Source organism: Danio rerio, chromosome 15 (assembly GCF_052040795.2).
Source record: "Danio rerio strain M-AB ecotype USA chromosome 15, GRCz13ab, whole genome shotgun sequence".
Lineage (NCBI taxonomy): Eukaryota > Metazoa > Chordata > Actinopteri > Cypriniformes > Danionidae > Danio > Danio rerio.
The window spans coordinates 2228439-2250058 of NC_141035.1; the positions used below are offsets into that span (position 1 = coordinate 2228439).

The window sequence follows — 21620 nt, forward strand, 5'->3', positions numbered from 1 at the left end:
ACACAGACTTGTTCGTATATAGCAATGGACACTCTCATCGGCCTAATGATGTTTCTATGGTACAAAAACCATTTATTCTGTCCCACTAGCCTAACTCTACCCCTAAACCTAACCCTCACAGGAGACAATCTGCACTTTTACATGTTCAAAATACTTCATACTATCTGATTTATACGCTTGTTTACCCATGAGGACCTCAATATGGCAACACAAGCCCCTATGAATCTCCTCTGAAGTCCCCACCGGGATATAAAAACAAGTACACATACACACACATCAGTCAGGCCCTCCTGTATTTGACAGATTGCTCCGACATTTCCTATTTGCCACTATTGACCTGTGCTCAAATGGCTGGCATTGCATCGAGCTCTGTTAACACTTTGACTTGTTTGTCCTCTTTTACTTAATTAAGCCCAGATAAATAATGACCTCTTTACGGGAAGCCATGCAGAGGGAACTTTTTTTCCTTCTTCTTCTTCCCCGTCCTCCGTGCTGACTCCTCATTCATTGACTGATTTCCTCTTTATTAGCCTTCTTTGTTGTGTTCAGGTTCTCCCTCCTTCCTTTTGATTTCCTATGGCTTTTAAAGTTTGAAGATGAAGAGGGAACTCAATGGGTTGAATTTGAAAGAATTGGTCACTTCCAATTCTGCCAAACTTTACTAGATCTAAACCTAAAACACAGAAGAGAACATCAGTAGTATGTGGCCTTTCTGAAAGCATGTAGTCCAATAAAACAAAAGGATTACAATGCAACCAGTGCTTCAGTTCTTTAAATTAAAAAAACAAAAAAAAAACAAATCAAAATCCATCAGGCTCTGTTTTAATGATCTAGGTGCAAAGTCTAAAGCTAATGGCACAAAAACATTAAGGGCATGTCTGCATAGGCTTGCTGTTTTAAGGATGGAAAAATATAGTCTGCGTCCCGGTGCATGGTCTAACAGGGTTGTGCTTATTCTTTTAATGAGTTATGGGTAGGCCCACACGGAATTTGCGCGTGCAGAAATCATTGAATCTATGTATTTACTTGTGTAAATGTGTGTAAATTTGTATTTATTAAATATTATTGTGAAATAATAATAATAATATTAAAATGTTCATATGATTTATTAACAATATAAGATCAGGCACCAAACAGTCGAATTAAACTGGCTGAATGGAGCATATACTAACCTACATATTAATAATTGACAAAATGGCGGCAAACAGCCAAACACGGGCGCAACAGAAAAGCAGATACAGTTGAAGTCAGAATTATTAGCCCCCCTAAATTATTAGCACCCCTGTTTATTTTTTCCCCAATTTCTGTTTAACTGAAAGAAGATTTCTTCAACACATTTCTAAACATAATAGTTTTAATAACTAATCTCCAATAACAGGTTTATTTTATCTTTGCCATGATGACAGTAAATAATATTTTACTTGATAATTTTCAAGACATTTCAATACAGCTTAAAGTGACTTTTAAAGGCTTAACTAGGTTAATTAGGGTAACTATGCAGGTTAGGGTAATTAGGCAAGTTATTGTATAAAGATGGCTTGTTCTGTAGACTATCAGGAAAAAATATAGCTTAAAAGGGCCAATAATTTTGTCCTTAAAATGGCTTTTAAAAAATTAAAAATTGCTTTTATTGTAGCCGAAATAAAACAAGCAAGATTTTTCCCAGAAGAAAAAATATTATCGGACATACTGTGAAAATTCCCTTGCTCTTTTAAACATCATTTGGGAAATATATAAAAAAAAGAAATTAAAAATCAAAGGGGGGCTAATAATTCTGACTTCAAATGTACATATTAATGTGGATGTAAGTATAGATGTGAACAGATTCATTAAAGGTCAAGGTGATTCTCAACTCCCAGATCAGACTATGATATTAGTTTCAGCGGTTGTTATCTGGGAATAATATAACTTGTTCACAACTGGCCAATCAGGACTTAGTATGCCAGTTTGATGCTTCAGCTGCAATGTTCTTGACCACACCCCTCTAATTGGAAGTTTGCTTTGATGAAATAATTTGCAAACAGAAAGCTCCACCCCCTACTCAATATTCCATTTCAGTTTGAAGAACATTAGCATACGTAAATAAAAGTCTCAGCTATTTCAAGTTCACGCAGACTTAAATGTGAATCAAACTTAAAAGACACTAAAATTAATACATTAGTACATTCGGGATTTTTATTTTACTGACTACTCATACATCTACCTGGAAGCCTTGAAGTGTAGCACATTTCATTTATCTAGTATGGTCCAGTAAAATGCTGTCGGTCTTGAGTAATAAAATAAAGTGATGATTCAAGAAATATGGCAGTCTTCAGACATGTAATCCTCTGATGCAGACACTCATACTCCTGTTAGCCATTTTATTCTGAAGTAGGCTTATGGGGAATGAGGTCATTATAAGCTGGAATCAAATAGCACAAGGTCAACACTGATCTTGTTTCATTTTCCACCGCTGTCCATTAAAACTCTAGGAGTCGTCTTCCCTTTTTTCAAAGTGTAAACCAGCCGAACAGCCCCTGACACATTTTCAATATTATTACATAAAACCGAGTTTGATTGATAATGTAATTTTGGGCTAAGGCAAAACATCAATCATGGCAAGTATATTAATTATTTAATATTGCACAGTAATTCAGAAATCGATGTGAGCATGTTCAGAGAGAGAGAAAGAGAGAGGGGAAATCTGTGCTCCCCATAGACCTGTAGAAAACAGACAACATCTGTAGAGGAAAATAAACACAGCTTAAAATATTGTGATAGAAAGAGTGAAGATTTACCAGTTCTTTATATTAGGTATAAAGTACATCTAGGAGGTTGTTATTGTAGAATAAAGCTAGACAGGCTTTTAAATTAGACTGAAAGCTCTATTCGGCAAAAACAGCCATCCTGGATGTACTTAATCTTGCTTATTACACAGATACTTGCCACAAAACATAAAAATTAGACACAAAACATTGTTCAGAAACAAAATAGTTTATTTATGCTGTAATTAAATACAAATAAGCAAAAACAGCAGATGGAGTATACACTAACCTGCGAATTATTCAGACACAATATGGCGCCAAACAGTCAAAAAAATGCAAAGCTGACAGAAATGGAAACAGCTGATGGAGTATACCCTAGCCTGTGCATTGTTCTGACACAAGATGGCACCAAACAGTCAAAAAAACGCAAAACTGACAGAAACAAAACTGGCTGAATGGACCATATACTAACCTACGTATTATTTGTTAAAATTTAGACACAAAATATTGTTCTGAGACGTAATAGTTTATTAATTCTGTAATTATCATCTGGGAACTTTGATCATCAGTGAATATGTTCAAATCGATATACTTGCATCCACTGGCTTCTTAATGGATACTATGTAGGTTAGAATATGCTCCATTCAGCTGGTTTTATTTCTGTCAGATTTGCATTTTTAACTGTTTGGTGCTATCTTGTGGCTGAATATCGCAAAGCTAACAGAAACTAAAACAGCTGATGGAGTATACACTAACCTGAGCATTATTCAGACACACATTAAACAGTCAAAAACGCAAAGCTGACAGAAACAAAAACAACTGATGGAGTATACACTAACCTGCGCATTATTCAGTCACAAAATGGCACCAAACAGTCAAAAAATGCAACACTGACATAAACAAAACTGGCTGAATGGACCATATACTAACCTACATATCATTTGTTAAGACACAAAACATTGTCCTGAGACATAATAGTTTATTTATTCAGAAATTAAATGCAAATCTGTCAGAAACAAAAACAGCTAATTGGAGTGTACATTAACCTGCGCATTATTCAGACTCAAGATGGCGCCAAACAGCAAAAAACAAAAAGCTGACAGAAACGAAAATAGCTGATGGAGTATACACTAACCTGCACATTATTTAGACACAAGATGATGTCAAAAATGCAAAGCTGACAAAAATAAAAACAGCTGATGGAGTATACACTATCCTGTGCGTTTTTCAGTAACAAGATGGCGTCAAACTGTCAAAAAACACAAAGCTGACAGAAACTAAAACAGCTGATGGAGTATACACTAGCCTGCACATTATTCAGACGTAAAGTGGCTCCAAACAGTCAAAAACACAAAGCTGACAGAAACAAAAACAGCTGATGGAGTATACACTAACCTGCGCAATATTCAGACACAAGATGGCGCCAAACAGTCAAAAACACAAAGCTGACAGAAACAAAAACAGCTGATGGAGTATACATTAACTTGCACATTATTTAGACTCAAGATGGCGCCAAACAGTCAAAAACAAAAAGCTGACAGAAACTAAAACAGCTGATGGAGTATACACTAACCTGCACATTATTCAGACTCAAGATGGCGCTAAACATTCAAAAACGCAAAGCTGATAGAAACAAAAACAGCTGATGGAGTATACACTAACCTGCACATTATTCAGACACAAGATGGCGCCAAACAGTCAAAAACACAAAGCTGACAGAAACAAAAACAGCTGATGGAGTATACACTAACTTGCACATTATTTAGACTCAAGATGGCGCTAAACAGTCAAAAACACAAAGCTGACTGAAACTAAACAGCTGATGGAGCATACACTAACCTGCACATTATTCAGACTCAAGATTGCACCAAACACTCTAAAATGCAAAGCTGTCAGAAACGAAACCAGCTGAATAGAGCATATACTAACCTACAGATCATCCATTCACAATACAGTGGATGTAAGTATATGGATTTGAACATATTCACTGATGGTCAAGGTTCCCTGATGAGTGTTGTTCAGCGGTTGTTATCTTGGAATAACATACCTTTGAATGTCTCAAAATGGAGTATTCCAGACAGCCATGTTATAAAACGTATATTCAATTGTCAATAATATCTTGCTCTTTGTGCACTCAGCAGTGTTGTGATTTGGTTTGAAGCTCCCCCGCACAGACGTGTGCCGTAGAGAGACAGAAACAATTAGAAGAATGCTGTAATTTAGCGATGCACTGTACATGAGAAGCCGTTAAATGACCAAACAAAGAGAGAGATGGAGGGGAGGAGGGTGCAAATATAATAAGCACTTGTGAAATTGGATAAGTGATTATAAAAGGAAAACAGAATTAGCATGATGAGAGGAAAGGAAAGGGAGCGTCGGAGGAAAGAGAAATGATATTGTCTGTTTTGTGAGCAATTGTTTTCTGCTAAGTGGGTTTAATTAAAGGATTCCAGCTTTCTGTCACCACAGTCACTTATTTTTAGCCAACACGCTAAACCCCTATTCGTGCCACTCGTTTACAGCTTGACTTGATCATGTGTGTTAGCTTGCACTGGCTTCTCTGTGATGAGATACAGTGCTCAACATAATCGAGTACACCTCATTTTGAAAATGAATATTTCTCTCCATTTCTCAGTGAATATAGCTCGTATATTGTGGTGCATTTGAACAAAACAGATTCATTCAATTAATTTATTTATTAAAATATCATTTTAGTCACTGAACATTAAAAAAACTTGGAGATAAGACATTTAATTTCATGCAAAATATTGGGGAAAAAATGTCAACAATTTTATGAATGTTTAGTTTCTCTTGAATTTTTTATTCATTTTCTTGTCGGCTTAGTCCCTTTATTAATCCGGGGTCGCCACAGCGGAATGAACCACCAACTTATCCAGCAAGTTTTTACGCAGCGGATGCCCTTCCAGCCGCAACCCATCACTGGCAAACATACACACAAATTCACACACACACTCATACACTACGGACAATTTAGCTTAAATTAGTGACCTTCTTGCTGTGAGGCGACAGCACTACTTACTGCGCCACTGCTTTGCCGTCTTGAATTTTTCTCTTTTTAATTTTTTATTCAATATTTTTCCCCAACACTTAAATTTGGGTGTGCTAATTTTGGACCACTTCCTATTGAAAATATTCATTTAAATGAGAGATTTGTGAGGGCTGCACTCATATGTGCTGAGCACTTGAGGGCTAAAATAATCATAAATATAACTCTTAAAATCCTGCAGATACCCTTGAAGAGTGTTTTTATTTTACTTTTAAAAACCACTATGAACAACAAATGTTGCTAACACACTAAATTGCCTCCTACTTATCATAATAGTCTTTTCTCAGTGTAGTGAAACTGGATATTTATACAAACTAAATAGCACTGAAGTCGGCTAAATAGTTGCATTAGTTAGTTCTATCCAATATCAATTTAAAATCAGAAATTTTAATAATAATTAATAATAATAATAATAATTTCTTACATTTAAATAGCGCTTTTCTGGGCACTCAAATTGCTTTACACAATGGTGGGAATCTCCTCATCCACCACCAGTGTGCAGCCATATTGTGCCAGACCGCACACCATCTGATTGGTGGAGAGGAGACAGAGTGATGAAGCCAGTTATAATATGGGGATGGTTAGGAGGCCATGATGGACAGGCCAGTGGGCCAATTTGGCCAGGATGCCGGGGTGAAACCCCTACTCTTTGTTGAAGGACATCCTGCGATTTTAAATGACCACTGAGAGTCAGGACCTCGGTTTAACGTCTCATCCCAAAGACGGTGCTCATTGAGCAGTATAGAGTCCCCTTCACTATAGAACACACTCATATTGCAGATTGGGCGCCCCCTGCTGGCCTCATTAACACCCCCCTATCAGCAACCCAGCTTTCTCATGTGGTCTCCCATCCAGGTACTGACCAGGCACAGCCCTGCTTAGCTTTAGTAGGTGACCATGTGAGAGTTGCAGAGAGCTAGCTGCCGGATAAATTTTGAGAAAAGACTTTGAAAAAAACTCAAATACCATATTGAAGTATTTACTAGATTAAAAAGGCCTTAAATACAGCCCTTAAAATCTTCCAAATACCCTTAAATAGTGTTTTGTTTTCACATTTAAAAACTAGTATAGACAACAAATATTGCTAACACACTAAATTGTCTTATATTTTTCATACTAGTCTTTTCTCAGTGTATTGAAACTGGATATTTGCAGAAACTAAATAGTACTGTAGTCGGCTAAATAGTCGGTGGGTCCTAACACCCCAGTATAGTGTAAGGGACTCTACTGCTCAGTGAATGCCGTTTTTCGGGTGAGATGTTATGGCCCGTTTCCACTGAGTGGTACGGTTCGGTTTGGTACGCTTTTATGGCTGTTTCCACTGTCAAAAGCGTACCGAACCAAACCGTACCGTACAACTTTTTCAGCACCCTTTCGAAAGGGTACCAAATGGGAGAAAGGTTACCAAAAGGTGCAGCTGAACGCTGATTGGTTACAGAGATACATCATGAGCTTGTGGAGATACACAGAACGTAAACAAAGGAACCGCCATGTTTTTTTAAATACAAAGCCGAGACCTTACATTGAAATACTTTATGCATATAATAATAGGATGACCCGGGCTCAAACAAACCTTGTCGTCATCTCGATGAACAGACACACAGCCAAGAAGAAAAATCTGCCGTGTCCTGTTGTTGTTTTACGAGCCCGTCTAAAAGTGCGAGCGGTATTCGCTTTCTACCGGGAACTCGCGTCCGCGTTTATATGTGATATAACGAACTTCTTGAGCTGATGATGATAACGTGAGTGTGTGTGATTATTGAAGTGTCTCCGTCATCGGATCCATTCAGAAAAAAAGGACAAGCGCGAGAGTGAAGCGGGAGTGAAACGCGGAAAAAAAAGAGAAGCCGGCAAAACACAGGAGCAAAATTGTTTTAGCAACCTGAATCATGAACAAACTGCCATGTTTATCTTCGCCTTTTGGACTATTATGAACTGGGAATGACAGAATGACTCTCTAACAGAGCTTACATGTGCTGCTGAAGATTACAGACACAGATGAGAGGTTTGCGCTGACTGTGGGCTATATTGCGTGTGTTTTGAACTCAAATAAGTACTAAATGTTTGCTGTGTGTAATTTTTCTGTAATTAATACTATATCGGAGACTGAAAGAGGCTGTATGTGTTCATATATGTTACATTTTTAATTTATTTTATTTAATTACAGACGTTACAGTAGGCTATTTCACCCTGTCATTGATCTGCAGTTATAATCAACTCCTGTTCATAGAAAAGTTATTAATAAACATTTATACACAAGTATTTATGTGTATAAAGCAAGTGCTGCTCATTATGATATGTGAACGACCCGTACAGCTTTACTGTAGACATTTATTCGAGCGAGCATGACGTCGACTTAAACTTTGTCGTACACCTCGCCCACCAAAAGGTGACCCTTTGTGGTGGAAACGCAAGCCTGATAAAGGTGACCTGTACCGACCCGAACCGTACCGTACCGTACAGTAGCAGTCAGTGGAAATGAGGCATTAAACCGAGGTCATTAAAAATCCAATGATATCCTTCGATAAAGAGTAGGGGTGTAACCTCAGCATCCTGGCCAAATTTGCCACTGGCCTCTGTCAATCATGGCCTCCAAACACTTCCCATATCATCATCTTCATCACTCTGCCTCCTCTCCACCAATTAGCTGGTGTGCGGCACAAGATGGTTGCCTTCGCATCATCCAGGTGGATGCTGCACTAATGGTGGATGAGGAGATTCCCCTCCAAAAATGTGTAAAGCACTTTGAGTCTCCAAAAAAGCATTTTATAAATGTTAGATTATTATTATTGTTGAAACAGAAACTAAATCGTACAGTAGAAGGCTAAATAGTTGCTTCTAATATAGTGGTAGTTGATGTCCACCGCTTTTAAAGGGCCATGAAACCCCCTCGTTTCAGCAGGGTGTTTTCACACCTCTACTTTCTAAAAAGTCAGAAAAGTGGGCGTGTCCAGCTCTGTTTAGGGGGGAGTGTCGGAGGAAGCATAGAGGCATGGTGTGGGAGTGTCTATTTGGGCGCGCTGAATTTCAGAGTCAAAACACACACACACACAGGGGAGAAAGTGACTGTGTTTACATGGACATGTGTAGTCGAATTATTTGCCAAATTATTAAATGGTGGACTTTAACTGCAGTTTGGCTCTTTCATTCAGGGAATTCATTCATGTTCCTCGCGACAAATGAGATATTTGATTCGAGGAGCTGCTGTAAGCGTGTATTTTTCATGCAATGTTTGATACCGCACGGCGAATGAGAGGAAAAAAACCCTCCGCATTTCCCGGAAACTTAGATGCACACGGCAGGTAGCGTCAGAAAGCCGAGTGTGTGATTCCGGTCACTAAATGCGGTGAAAACCCTACACGAGGTTAAAGTTTAGTTGTGGTGTTAACATGTTTACACTCGGTGCAATACTTTGTTTGATACGAACAAACTGAATAAACAAAGAGCACTGGTCGCTCACTTACCAAATCTGTAGAGACAGGACAATCACCAGCAACTAGAGCCGCGTCTTTATTAAGAGAAGACTACAAGCGAATCCGGATCTCAGCGTTTGCAGATGAGAACAGCTCTCAGTTAAACAATGTTCCACCTTAGACATGTAAGTTATTGTTGTCAAGCGTCGCGTACACTGTTAATCCACACGTGACTCCAGCTGAGCTCTCACAGAGAGAAAATGAAAACAAAACTTCACTGCAGCAAACAATAAAAGCAACACTTCACGCTTGTTTTGCCAATACAACGTGGCGTCTCTGTCGTCTAAACACTGTGACAGTAATGAATATTAATGAAGTTGCACAATAGAGCGCCCTGATTGGTTTGAACCAAGCCTTACTCATGCATTAATGCAGCACACTGTAAGACGTAATAAGACACACTCTGGCACAGACGTCCAGTCTGCACGCTGGAATACACGCTATTATCTCATGACCGTGACGCAGCTTCAAAAATTCGTTTCAAACCGGAAGTACAAATTTGCTTGAAATAACGCAAAACAACCAATTTACACTTTTTAGTGAAATATAGGTGTCCTAATAGTGTTTTTAGCAGTGTGGGACACATATACCACTGTCAACAGCTCAACACATGTGTTTTGGTGTTTCGTGACCCTTTAAGAAAAGTTCAGAAAAGACAGATCTATTGTAAAAACTGGCAACTCAAATTTCACACTGAAGTGTTCAAACACTTCCACACTTCACAAGTATGGCTGCTCTGTATACTTGCAAATGCATTGAATTAATGAGACACAATAGCTGGTTATTTAATGTAAACACACACCCACAATGCATCTGCGCGCATCATTATTCTTCTGAAGAGCAGCTGTCTTTAACCTGTGTCATTTTTTTGATTTCCTCTCCAACTCTGTTCAACTTGTAGCCCTTTTGAAATCTCTTAACCTCGTGGAGCTCGATGAGCAAAATAAAAATGGATGAAATCAGCACAGCCTTAAAGAACTACATAAATAAAAAAACAGCAATTATGGGCGATCCACGGGAAAAGGAGTGGGAGCAAAGGGCGAGGAGACGCTTGGTGTCTTTTGCGTTATTTACAGTGCAGCAAATGTGTTCTTCTGTTGCAGGGAAACAGGAAACATCAAAGCCGGATCAGAACATCTGGTAAGTTCTGCCTTTTTAATATCCACTCCACTGTTTGCTGGACCTTTGATATCTGCATCCTAAATAGATGTTCAGCAATTGACTTTACACACTTTGAGCTGAGAGAGCGACAGAAAGGTGATTCTCTCACTCCCACAATCATCACTGCTTGGGTTTAAAAACATTCACACTTTGTTTTCGTCATTGTTAGCTTTAGGAAGTTGTGGTAAATGGATAGTTCACCCAAAATGTGACTTTTTTTTTTTTGTTCAGTAGAACATTAAAGAAGATTTTGAGCTGAATCTGATAATGATTGATATTATAGCGTAAGTGTCAGAAACTGAACATTATTTACAATATTATTAGCTTTAATTTATATTCTTTAATATGGTCAAACAGTTCTCAGTGCTAGTGTGAATGTAGTCCGATTGTAGTCCAGTCGCTTTGATGAACAAAAAGTGCGCACCAGGACGGGAAGTCAGGGGACACAGTTTATCGATAGATATATTTATCATCAAAGCAACAGGACTATTATATTCACACATCATCAGAGGACTATTTGACAAGGCCATAATTATTACCATAATCTAGGAAAATATTTATTATTGTTTTACATTTTATTTCAACAAAGAATTAATTAATTGATTAATTTTAGAATTAATTTTATGGTTTTTGTTTGGCAGCCGTAGCTGCCAGTCATTTGACCTTTTTATTTTTTAATTTTTTTACAGCGAAGCCTACATTTCTCAAAATTCAAACAAGTTATTTTCTAAAAACTATTTTACAGGTATAAAAATAAACAAACTACATAGATTGTCACATATGTTTTTTATATGCTGTAATAACCCGTACGTGGACATTACATGAAACATTCGGTCATGAATATTTACCTGAAAGTTTTGTAAGTCATGGAATTTTAGTAGTAAAAATGTGCATGAACCCTCACTTTCATTCAGGAACATGTCATGCATGCCCCCCGTCACAAACGAGATATTGGATGCGAGTATGAACTGCTGGAAGAGTTTTGCTTTAATGGAGGTTGATTCTGCCGTATGGGGAAAAACCTTTTGCAATGCAGGTGTCTGTGGTTTTTCATTGACTCTGTGGGGAGAATAGAGTCAAACAGCCGTGCGTGTATAGACTATCCTCATGCAAAATGCGACGAAAATCCTACATGATGCTAATAGTTTGATTGCCATGTTTACATGTCTGTACTGCACTTCGATAACTTACAGCATACAGTCTTAATCCGATTTCTGTTCAGTTCGATTATGACCTAAATTGGATTAAATCAATCAAAAAATCACTGTTTACATTGAATACTCTTAATCAGAGTATTGTCTTCATCGTATTAAAGAGCCCATATTATAGATGAAATAGGGTCATATCTTGGTTGTAAGGGTCTCCAACAACAGTCTAATATGCATGCAAGGTCAAAAAACACTTTCGTGGTCTTATAATCTGCATTTATTTTTACCTAATTATCCCAGCGACTCCTGTATGAATCGTCCAGGGATTCATTTGTTTCCAAACCCCTCCTTAGCGCGAAGCTAATCTGCGCTGATTGGACCGATGACAGTCTGTTGCGATTGGTCGACTGCCTTCAGTCAGAGAGTGAAATGCCCAACAGCTAATCAGCAATATAAAAGTAATCACAGTTCATACACGCTCTATAGTGTAGGCGTGGATTTTAGCTGCCAGTGGGTCAATGTAAATACAGACGATGGACTTGAAAATACAGACGACTGACTATTTTATTGAGCAAAAACTCCATTCTGCTCTTTTCACAGACACACACACACACACACACATATTGCTCTCGTCCTTGCGCGTGCGTGCACACACTCAAAAACACACACACACCTCCGGACGACAACGCGTGCGCGCGTACACACACAAACACACACACACATACCTCCGGACGACAGCGCGCACACACGCACGCACACACACTACCCTCCTCCACGGAGCTTCGTAAACAAAGCAGCACGCGTCACGTTTTTAACGTGGCTTTGCACGCAATAAGAGAATATAGCCAGTTAACCTGATACAGTACACGCGGTTACAAGTAACAAATCACAACTAAATACATTTGCAAGCTAGAGTCAACGAGGCAACAACTTTAATCGCACGTACTTACACTTGAGAAATGGAGGAAGAAACCCATCCTGACATGTCCATCAGTAAGTTACTCTTTACTGATCCTTCCTTTAACAAACGCCGATGAAGTATTCTTTGTAGCATGTAGTTTCCAGAAGTTTCCAGTAGTTTCCAACTGCTTGGTTATAATGCTGAGGTTTCATCTTTGGGTAGAGACTCGATAATATCCATCTGCAGTGTGACTTCAATCGACTGGCATGTTTGTGTGTGTGTGTGTGTTTGTGTGTGTGTGTGTGTGTGTCTGAGTTTCTGCGTCAGAGGGCGGGGCCACAGGTTTCAAATCTCCCGGGTTTGCGCGTGCACGTAAATAACTTGGTTTCGTTCGTACGTCATGGCGAAACACCTAATGAATCAGTATCAAGGCGACTCGTTTGAAGCACTATCAGTCGACTCTTTTATAGATGAATCAACTGTTTTAAACACTGTACACTTACAGATTTAAGCCTTAGCTGGATACTTCACTTCACTTAGAGCTGTGTTACACACTACATGGAGGGGAATTTTCAAAAACCCATAATATGGGCTCTTTAAAATTGGGTTATTGGCATCGATATAAACATACACAGTGTCACCATTGCGAATAAATGTATTATTAGAATTGAGTTATTAAAACGATTACGTTATAAAATGTTGAGAGAAACATTCTCTCCGTTGAACAGCTCATGGAAAACTTTTTTTTTAAAAAGGAATACAGTTTTTTACGGAGGGCGAATCATTACGACTACGTCCTCAAGCTGTTCGGTGTGGACTTGAACACACACTCTCCATGCGCTGGATGAGTTCACACACTCATGTCAAGCACACATTACCTCTGAACACATCTGAAGAGATCATATCTTCTCCCGCCTCCCTCTCTCTCTCTGGATGTATAGGGCGAGCTGTTGGCCCTTAAAGTGAGCCCCAGGGAGTGTTTAAAAATGTAACGTCCAGCACTCCCTGGGTTTTCTGCAGCCTTTCTAATACAGGGTCAGAGTGCCATGCACTGGAGTTAAACCCATGCTTTTCTCCTTCTGGGTGGATCTGTTTCCATCCCTCTCTCTTTTTTTTAAGGAATGAATAATGGAGAGGGGTCACAGCGGGGTCCTGACTCTCTGAATGTACACTCACCTCCCAGAGCTCCACCCCCTGAATATTAAACGCATGCCAGGCCCTTAAAGGGTCACTCTACAAACCTGACCTTAATCCTTATCAATTATCATGCGTATATTCTAAAATCAAGTCTTCATCATATTTCTGTTCATTCGTTCTCAAGCTCTCTCACAATGATTAGCAGTTGTTGTATATGGGGCGTTATCAATGGGGAAGATTCACAAGATCTAAAATAAGCCTCGGATGTCCCTAGTGAGTGTGTATGTGTGAAGTTTCAGCTCAAAATACCACACAAATAATGTTATATAGTTTTCTAAGGCACCTCTAAGGTTTTCGTTTTAAAACGCACAAGTTTTGCTACGGTTACGCATCCGTCCACACTACGCCGGAGTTTTCGAGTGCTGAAAACAGAAACGAAAACGCTGAAGAGGCGGTTTTCATTCTACAATGCTGCTGCTCCGTCTCAGTGTGGATGGGGGAAAACGGAGACATCTAAAAATGAAGGCGGATCTGCAGACATTCGCCTCTCTGATTGGGGCTTTTCCTCAATATCAAGTAGCCGACACACACAGTTCAGTCCTGCATCCTCTCCCTGTAAGTTCAGACTTCGCTAGTTTGATATGGAGAACAGACCCTCGAGGACACGTCGGGTAAATCTTCAAAGGGAACAGTGCACTTTATAACCTTATTCACATCATCCGGGCAACGTTGTTTCACTTCATCAACAATAAAATGAAAACATGATTTAAGGAACTGCCTATTTTCATTTTGATATTAACAACTGAACGGACAGCAGAAATGTTGAGGCGTCGTGCTGCATCTTCACTGTGTGCATATTTATAATAAAACAGAGCCTATATAACATCCCTGCCTCCTTTCATTTTCATTGAAAATACGAAACGTATCCTCTGCTTTGCTGAATGTCAGTTTTAATAAACAATAATAGCCATTATGAAAGTATAACGCACAATAAGTTTATACATTACAGGAAATAAAGGCATACGATCAGTCAATAAACAGAATGTATATTGTTGAAGTCAGAGTTATTAGCCCCCTTGAATTATTAGACCACTTGTTTATTTTTTCCCTATTTTCTGTTTAATGGAGGGAAGATTTTTTCAGCAGATTTCTAATCATGATAGTTTTAATAACTCACCTCTAATAATGGATTTATTTTCTCTTTACCATGATGACAGTAAATAATATTTTACTAGATGTTTTATAGATACTTCTATACAGTTTAAAGTGACATTTAAAGGCTTAACTAGGTTAATTAGGTGAAGGTTAGGGGAATTAGGCAAGTTATTGTATAACAATGGTTTGTGCTGTAGATTATCGAGAAAAAATATAGCTTAAAGGGGCTAATAATTTAGTCCCTAAAATGGTGTTTAAAAAATTAATAACTGCTTTTATTCGAGCGGAAATAAAAACAAATAAGACTTTCTCCAGAAGAAAAATATAATCAGACATACTGTGAAAATTTCCTTGCTCTGTTAAACATCATTTGGAAAATATTTAAAAAAGAAGAAAAAAATTCGAAGGGGGCTAATAATTCTGACTTCAACTGTATGTGGTTACATTAATCATTAACTTATCTTTGCGCTCAGTCAAATCACGTTACCTGTGAACAAGTAATCGATTCAAAAGACCAAAGTCGGGGAATATGTCGTTAGATAGAGACAACAAGATTAATGAAATATCACGTTTAGCAAATATAGTGAGATTAGATCCAGCGGGAGATGCTTGATGAGCAGTCCGACCAGCACAGCTCTCATCTGGGTAAATGCTGCAGCTCGAGAGTGTGTGTGTGTGTGTTCACGTGATGTGCGTTTTCAGCGTTTTGGTGTGGACGGAGAGCAGTTCAGAAACACTATTATGGACGCGGATGGTTTTCATTCTAAAACGCCGTTTTAAAACTAAAACACACTAGTGTAAACGGGGCCTAAACTGACCCTTTTAGGCTTTGATCCTAACTGTGCTTACACACCAAAGGCGAGAAGAGAGTCAAAGGTCATTCTGGGTGCCCTGGCGACAACGCTGTCTGCCTTCAGCTCTGGCGGCAGCATTAAAATTCGGTACGTTGATCTCGTATTTTAAGGGGTCGTTGCAGCATATCATACATTTCCACATAAAACATGCTTTCTACTGTGAAAATGTTGCACACTTTTTATCAAATTCTGTCAGGGTTCTGCCACTCTGATCTTGTAAATTCTTGTTTTGGTGGCAGAGTCCGGACACTAGCTCTGTCTTGTCCTGCCCTGCTGAAAAAGTCTTGTTTCTTTTAGTTTGGCTGGAATAAAAGCAGCTTTTTATAAGGTCAATACTATTAACCCTTCTTAAGAAATTATATATTTTTTATTTACTACAGAACAAACCACTGTAATCCAATATCCTGCTTAATTGTCTCCAACATAATCTCCTGTAAATTGTACTGAATATGAGTATCTTGCAAAGTAAGTAGTAAAATATGATGTACTCTCATAATGAAAAAGACTTTAAAAAGTAGTTATTAAAACTATTATGTTTAGAAAAAAATCTTTCTGTTAATAATTTTGACTTCAACAGTAGCATATGTGCTGTGTATATTTATTATGGATATAAATATGCAAATGCATGCATATATTTTAAAAAATGCATATGTGTATTTATGTATACAAAAAAACTTACATATACATTTAAGTAACTATGTAACAAGATTGTTTTGTATAGTTTTGTTTTTATGTATGTGCGTGTATCACACACACACATATATTTTTGTTTTTACATATATATATATATATATATATATATATATATATATATATATATATATTTACAGCTGAAGTCAGAATTAATAGCCCCCCTGAATTATTAGTCCCCGTTTATTTTTTTCCCCAATTTCTGTTTAACGGAGATTTTTTTTCAACACATTTCTAAACATAATAGTTTTAATAACTCATCTCTAATAACTGATTTATTTTATCTTTGCCAGATATTACTAGATATTTTTCAACACACTTCAATACAGCTCAAAGTGCTATTTAAAAGCTTAACTAGGTTAATTAGGGTAATTAGGCAAGTTATGTATAACGGTGGTTTGTTCTGTAGACTATCGAAAAAAATCAAGCGTAAAGGGGCTAAAAATATTGACCTTAAAATGTTTTTTTTATTTATTTAATAATTCAAAAATTATATATATATATATATATATATATATATATATATATATATATATATATATATATATATATATATATATATATACACAGTTGAAGTCAGAATTATTAGCCCCCTTTTGATTTTTTTTCTCTTTTTTTAATATTTCCCAAATGATGTTTAACAGAGCAAGGACATTTTTACAGTATGTCTGATAATATTTTAACTTCTGGAGGAAGTCTCATTTGTTTTATTTCAGCTAGTATAATAGCAGTTTTTAATTTTTTAAAAAACAATTTTGGGACAAAATTATTAGCCCCTTTAAGCTAATTTTTTTTTCGATAGTCTACAGAACAGACCATCATTATACAATAACTTGCCTAAATACCCTAACATGCCCAATTCACCTTATTAACCTAGTTAAGCCTTTAAATGTCACTTTAAGCTGTATAGAAGTGTCTTGAAAAATATCAAGTAAAATATTATTTACTGTCATCATGACAAAGATCAAATAAATCAGTTATTAGAAATAGGTTTCTAAAACTATTATGCTTAGAAATGTGCTTCATAAAACAGAAATTGGGGAAAAAAATAAACAGGGGTGCTAATAAGTCAGGGGGGCTAATAATTCTGACTTCAACTGTATATATATATATATATATATATATATATATATATATATATATATATATATATATATATATATAATACCTGACAAGAGCAGCAAATAATAACTTGACTTCTAGTTAATCTAGATTTGTAAAAGTGGCAGAAGGTAGATTATTCCCATGAATCATCTACCATCACATAATAATCATCACAAATACTGCAGAAGACCTACTGGAACCCACATAGACCTAAGATTCTCAGAGAAATCACTCAAGTTTGGTTAAGGAATAGTCATGGTTTGGGGTTATGGTTTTGGGGGTATGGGGCCGTGCGAGAGATCTGCAGAGTGGATGATCAACATCAACAGCCTGAGGTATCAAGACATCTGTGCTGCCCATTACATTACAAACCACAGGAGAGGGACAATTCTCCAGCAGGATACACTCTTCATACTTTACATTATTTCTGTTCTGTGACGAGACTTTTGTCTAAGGAAAGTCAGACCTTACTGTCCTAATTAAATGATTAATAATCAAGGCATGGCCATGTTTTATTTTGGTCAAATAAGCATAATATAGAGGGCTTTGCCTTTTACATGAGCCACTTCTGATACCAAATGATCAACTAGAAGTCAAGAAGTATTATCTGTTGTTCCTAAAACATGAATAGGTGACAAGGCTTTAGTCAGGTAGTGTATATATATATATATATATATATATATATATATATATATATATATATATATATATATATATATATATATATATATATATATATATATATATATATATATATATATATATATAAATATTTAATTTAGTCTTTGTTTAGATATATAAAAGTCATTTTTTTCTCAATAAATTAAAAGCCACTTTTTCCACAAGGAATAATTAGTTTAGTATGTTGTGTTAGACAATCAATAAAACAACGCAAAAAACGATATATAAAATTAAATAAATTAATTGTACACAATCTTAAACACGATTAACTATAAAAGTCCCACAAAGATATAACATTAAATGAGATTCTCCATTCACCCAAACCCAAAATATCCACTTTTTTGGATTGAACTTCATGGAAAGAAAATATGTTTGAAGGTAGCTCTGGAGAATGCAAGATTAGAAGCATCTATGAAAACTTCAGCAAACTTGCCTCCATCTAGACTTTGTAAAGTTGGCAGTCTTTTAACATCGGCGCATCTGAAGCTTGTAAATATGTGTGTGTGTGTGTGTTTGTGTGTTTGTGGTTTATGCTCACAGGGCAAATGCGAGTGTGTTTGGGGGAGGGACATCCACACAAATCTTAACAAAATATTGCCACACCTGGTGTCTGACGAGCGGATGCAATCTAACAGCTTTTATAAACTCAACAATAAATTCTCGGGCACAATATTCATGCATTCAATTTATTTATTTATTTTTTTTGCATCTTCGAGTGTTACTACAGCTAAAGCCTCACCACATCTCGCGCACAAATAAAACCCAAAAACACATTAAGGTTAAATTCAAAACATCTTTAACATTCAACATTAAATTTAAACATTCCTCACTTCTTGATTATATGTGCCATAATTTGCATAAACCACTGTAAAATCATCTTTTAAATTGCATTTAGCAGTGGAGAAAACACATTTATCAGTCTCTCCGTGCTCCATAGATATTTTGGTCAGACTTTATTGTAATGTGCAAGTCATGCTATTAACAAGCCATTAGCTAAGACTTGTAGCTCAATAAACTAATAATAATAACTAATAATTGGCTGCTTATAAATAGTTAGTAAGGTATTATTTGGGTTTAGGTTTGGGTATTGGCTAGGACTAAGGATGAAAAACAATGACTGATATAAGGTACTGATTCCAAAGGTGATTTTACTTACAATTTGATTAATATGCGATTTAAAGGAAAGTTTAGAATCAAGCCACACTCCGAGGTATTTAATCATATCAACTTCATCCAGAGAGGTACCATAATGTAAGACTTAAGCACTAATTTATTATCTAAAATCTAATTTTGTAAGAGGTTAAAATCATACTGAAGGGATAACTGAGTTTGTGAAATATCAGAATCTGGCACATACAGTTGAAGTCAGAGTTATTAGCCCCCCTGAATTATTAGCACCCCTGTTTATTTTTTTCTACAATTTCTGTTTAATGGAGGGAAGATTTTTTCAGCACATTTCTAATCATAATAGTGTTAATAACTCATCTCTAATAACTGATTTATTTTATCTTTGCCATGATGACAGTAAATAAAATTTTACTAGATATTCTTCAAGACACTTCTATACAGCTTAAAGAGACATTTAAAGGCTTAACTAGGTTAATAAGGTGAACTAGGCAGGTTAGGGTTATAGGGTATATCCCGAGCTAGTGCTGTTCCCATGCTGATACACTTCCGGTGACCTGTTATTGTGAACTTTTTTCCATTTTATACGGTTCCTTATACAGCATCGATTTTGTAATGTCATTAAAATACATTCAGTTAAATAAACTTTAGCATTTATTTGGTTGCTCAAGCGTAAAACGAGACAAAAAGCCGATTACTCGCAGGCGCCCGTCAGAATCGGCAGGCTAACGCAGAAGCTCCATTGAATATACTGGGGTAAAATAAATGCTCATATTATAAAGATATGGCGGGGGGAATGTTATTTAATGCAGTGCTTCTTGTACAATCTGAGACCCACTTTAAATCGGATATCACTCAGCTAGTGGAGATCGCTGATTTTTAAAGAAAACAGACCTTAAACGCACCGGATTTTGCATTGGCATTCAATTCGCCGGAAGCGCGCAACCCAGGGTACTATCAAATTAAAAGTCCTATTAGCATGCTGCGGCATATACCCCATTAGGCAAGTTACTGTATAACGATGGTTTGTTCTGTAGACTATTGAAAAAAAAATTGCTTAAAGGGGCTAATAATTTTCTTCCAAAAAGGGTGTTTAAAAAATTAAAAACTGCTTTTATTCTAACCGAAATAAAACAAATAAGACTTTCATCAGAAGAAAAAATATTATCAGACATACTGTGAAAATTTCATGTATCTGTTCAACATAATTTGGGAACTATTTAAAAATGAGAAAATAATTCAAAGGGGGGCTAATAATTCTGACTTCATCTGTATATGACGGTATCATCAGCATAAAGTTAAACACTATACTAATTTCTATTCCTCAACACACTTTTAAACATAATAGTTTTAATAACTCATTTCTAATAACTGATTTATTCTCTCTTTGCCTTGATGACAGCACATAATATTAGACTAGATATTCTTCAAGACACTAGTGTTCAGCTTAAAGTGACATTTAAAGGCTTCACTACAGTAGGTTAATAGGGGTAAAGTTAGGGTAATTAGGCAAATCATTCTATAAAAGTGGTTTATTCTGGAGACAATCCAAAACAAATATTGCTCAAGAGGGATAATAATATTGACCTTAAAATGGGTTTCAAATATTAAAAGCTGCTTTTATTTTAGCCAAAATAAATAAATAAAACTTTCTCCAGAAGAAAAAATATTATAGGAAACACTGTGAAAAAATTCCTGAATCTGTTCAACATCATTTGGGAAAATAATGTGGCCAAATAATTCTGACTTCAACTCTCTGTGCATGTTCACATTGAGTCTTCAGGCATCGGTCGGTCATGTACAGGGAATGTTTTTTAAAGCAGACATATTGATTGAGGAGGGTTTATGCATGTAATCTTCCTCTCAATAATTCACTCTGCCTTTTATACAGCTGTAGATCAATGCAGGTGCTCATAACTTCTCCTCCCATCGCACTCCTCTGTCAAATATCTGCTCAATCTTTCTTTCATCCTCTGTTTCCTCTTTGTCTGTCCATCTCTCTCCTCAAATGAAGACGAGTTAATTACACATTAACTGGCGACGTGGAGTCAACGTCAATACAAACGCTTCAGTCCAGGGCTGCATGATATTGGAAGAAATTGACAATGTAATGTTTTGTTTTCACTGCGATATGACATATATTTCACTAGACAGATTGAATAACTCTTATTGTGAAGATCTGACTTTGGAAGGTTTTTAGATTTTATAGAGGATTGCTTCTGCATTAATTATTCAAATTACCTTTAAACTAGCCTGTTTACAAAAACTGATAAACCTAGCCACAATTAGTATATTAAGCGTTCTTCATATTAATTATTAAAATTATTAAATACAGCGATTTACACTCACCGGCCACTTTATTAGGTACACCTTACTAGTA

At 36.6% G+C, this 21620-nt stretch overlaps 1 protein-coding gene and 1 long non-coding RNA gene across 31 annotated transcripts in view; both read left to right on the forward strand.

Annotated features, from left to right (window-relative positions):
* rsrc1 (arginine/serine-rich coiled-coil 1) overlaps nucleotides 1-21620 on the forward strand; it is a 226060-nt gene that overhangs the window by 69033 nt on the left and 135407 nt on the right. For all 30 annotated transcript variants that reach the window (XR_015508450.1, XR_015508451.1, XR_015508448.1 and 27 more), the window contains 1 exon segment: nucleotides 10388-10424. Coding sequence is in view for 6 of the 30 variants with exons in the window: in XM_087282652.1 (XP_087138778.1) it covers nucleotides 10388-10424 (37 nt within the window). In the remaining 24 variants the exon portion in view is untranslated.
* LOC141377996 (uncharacterized) lies at nucleotides 3433-10268 on the forward strand. The gene is made up of 3 exons (XR_015509018.1): nucleotides 3433-4067; nucleotides 4333-5578; nucleotides 9023-10268. It is a non-coding gene; the product is annotated as an uncharacterized LOC141377996 (long non-coding RNA).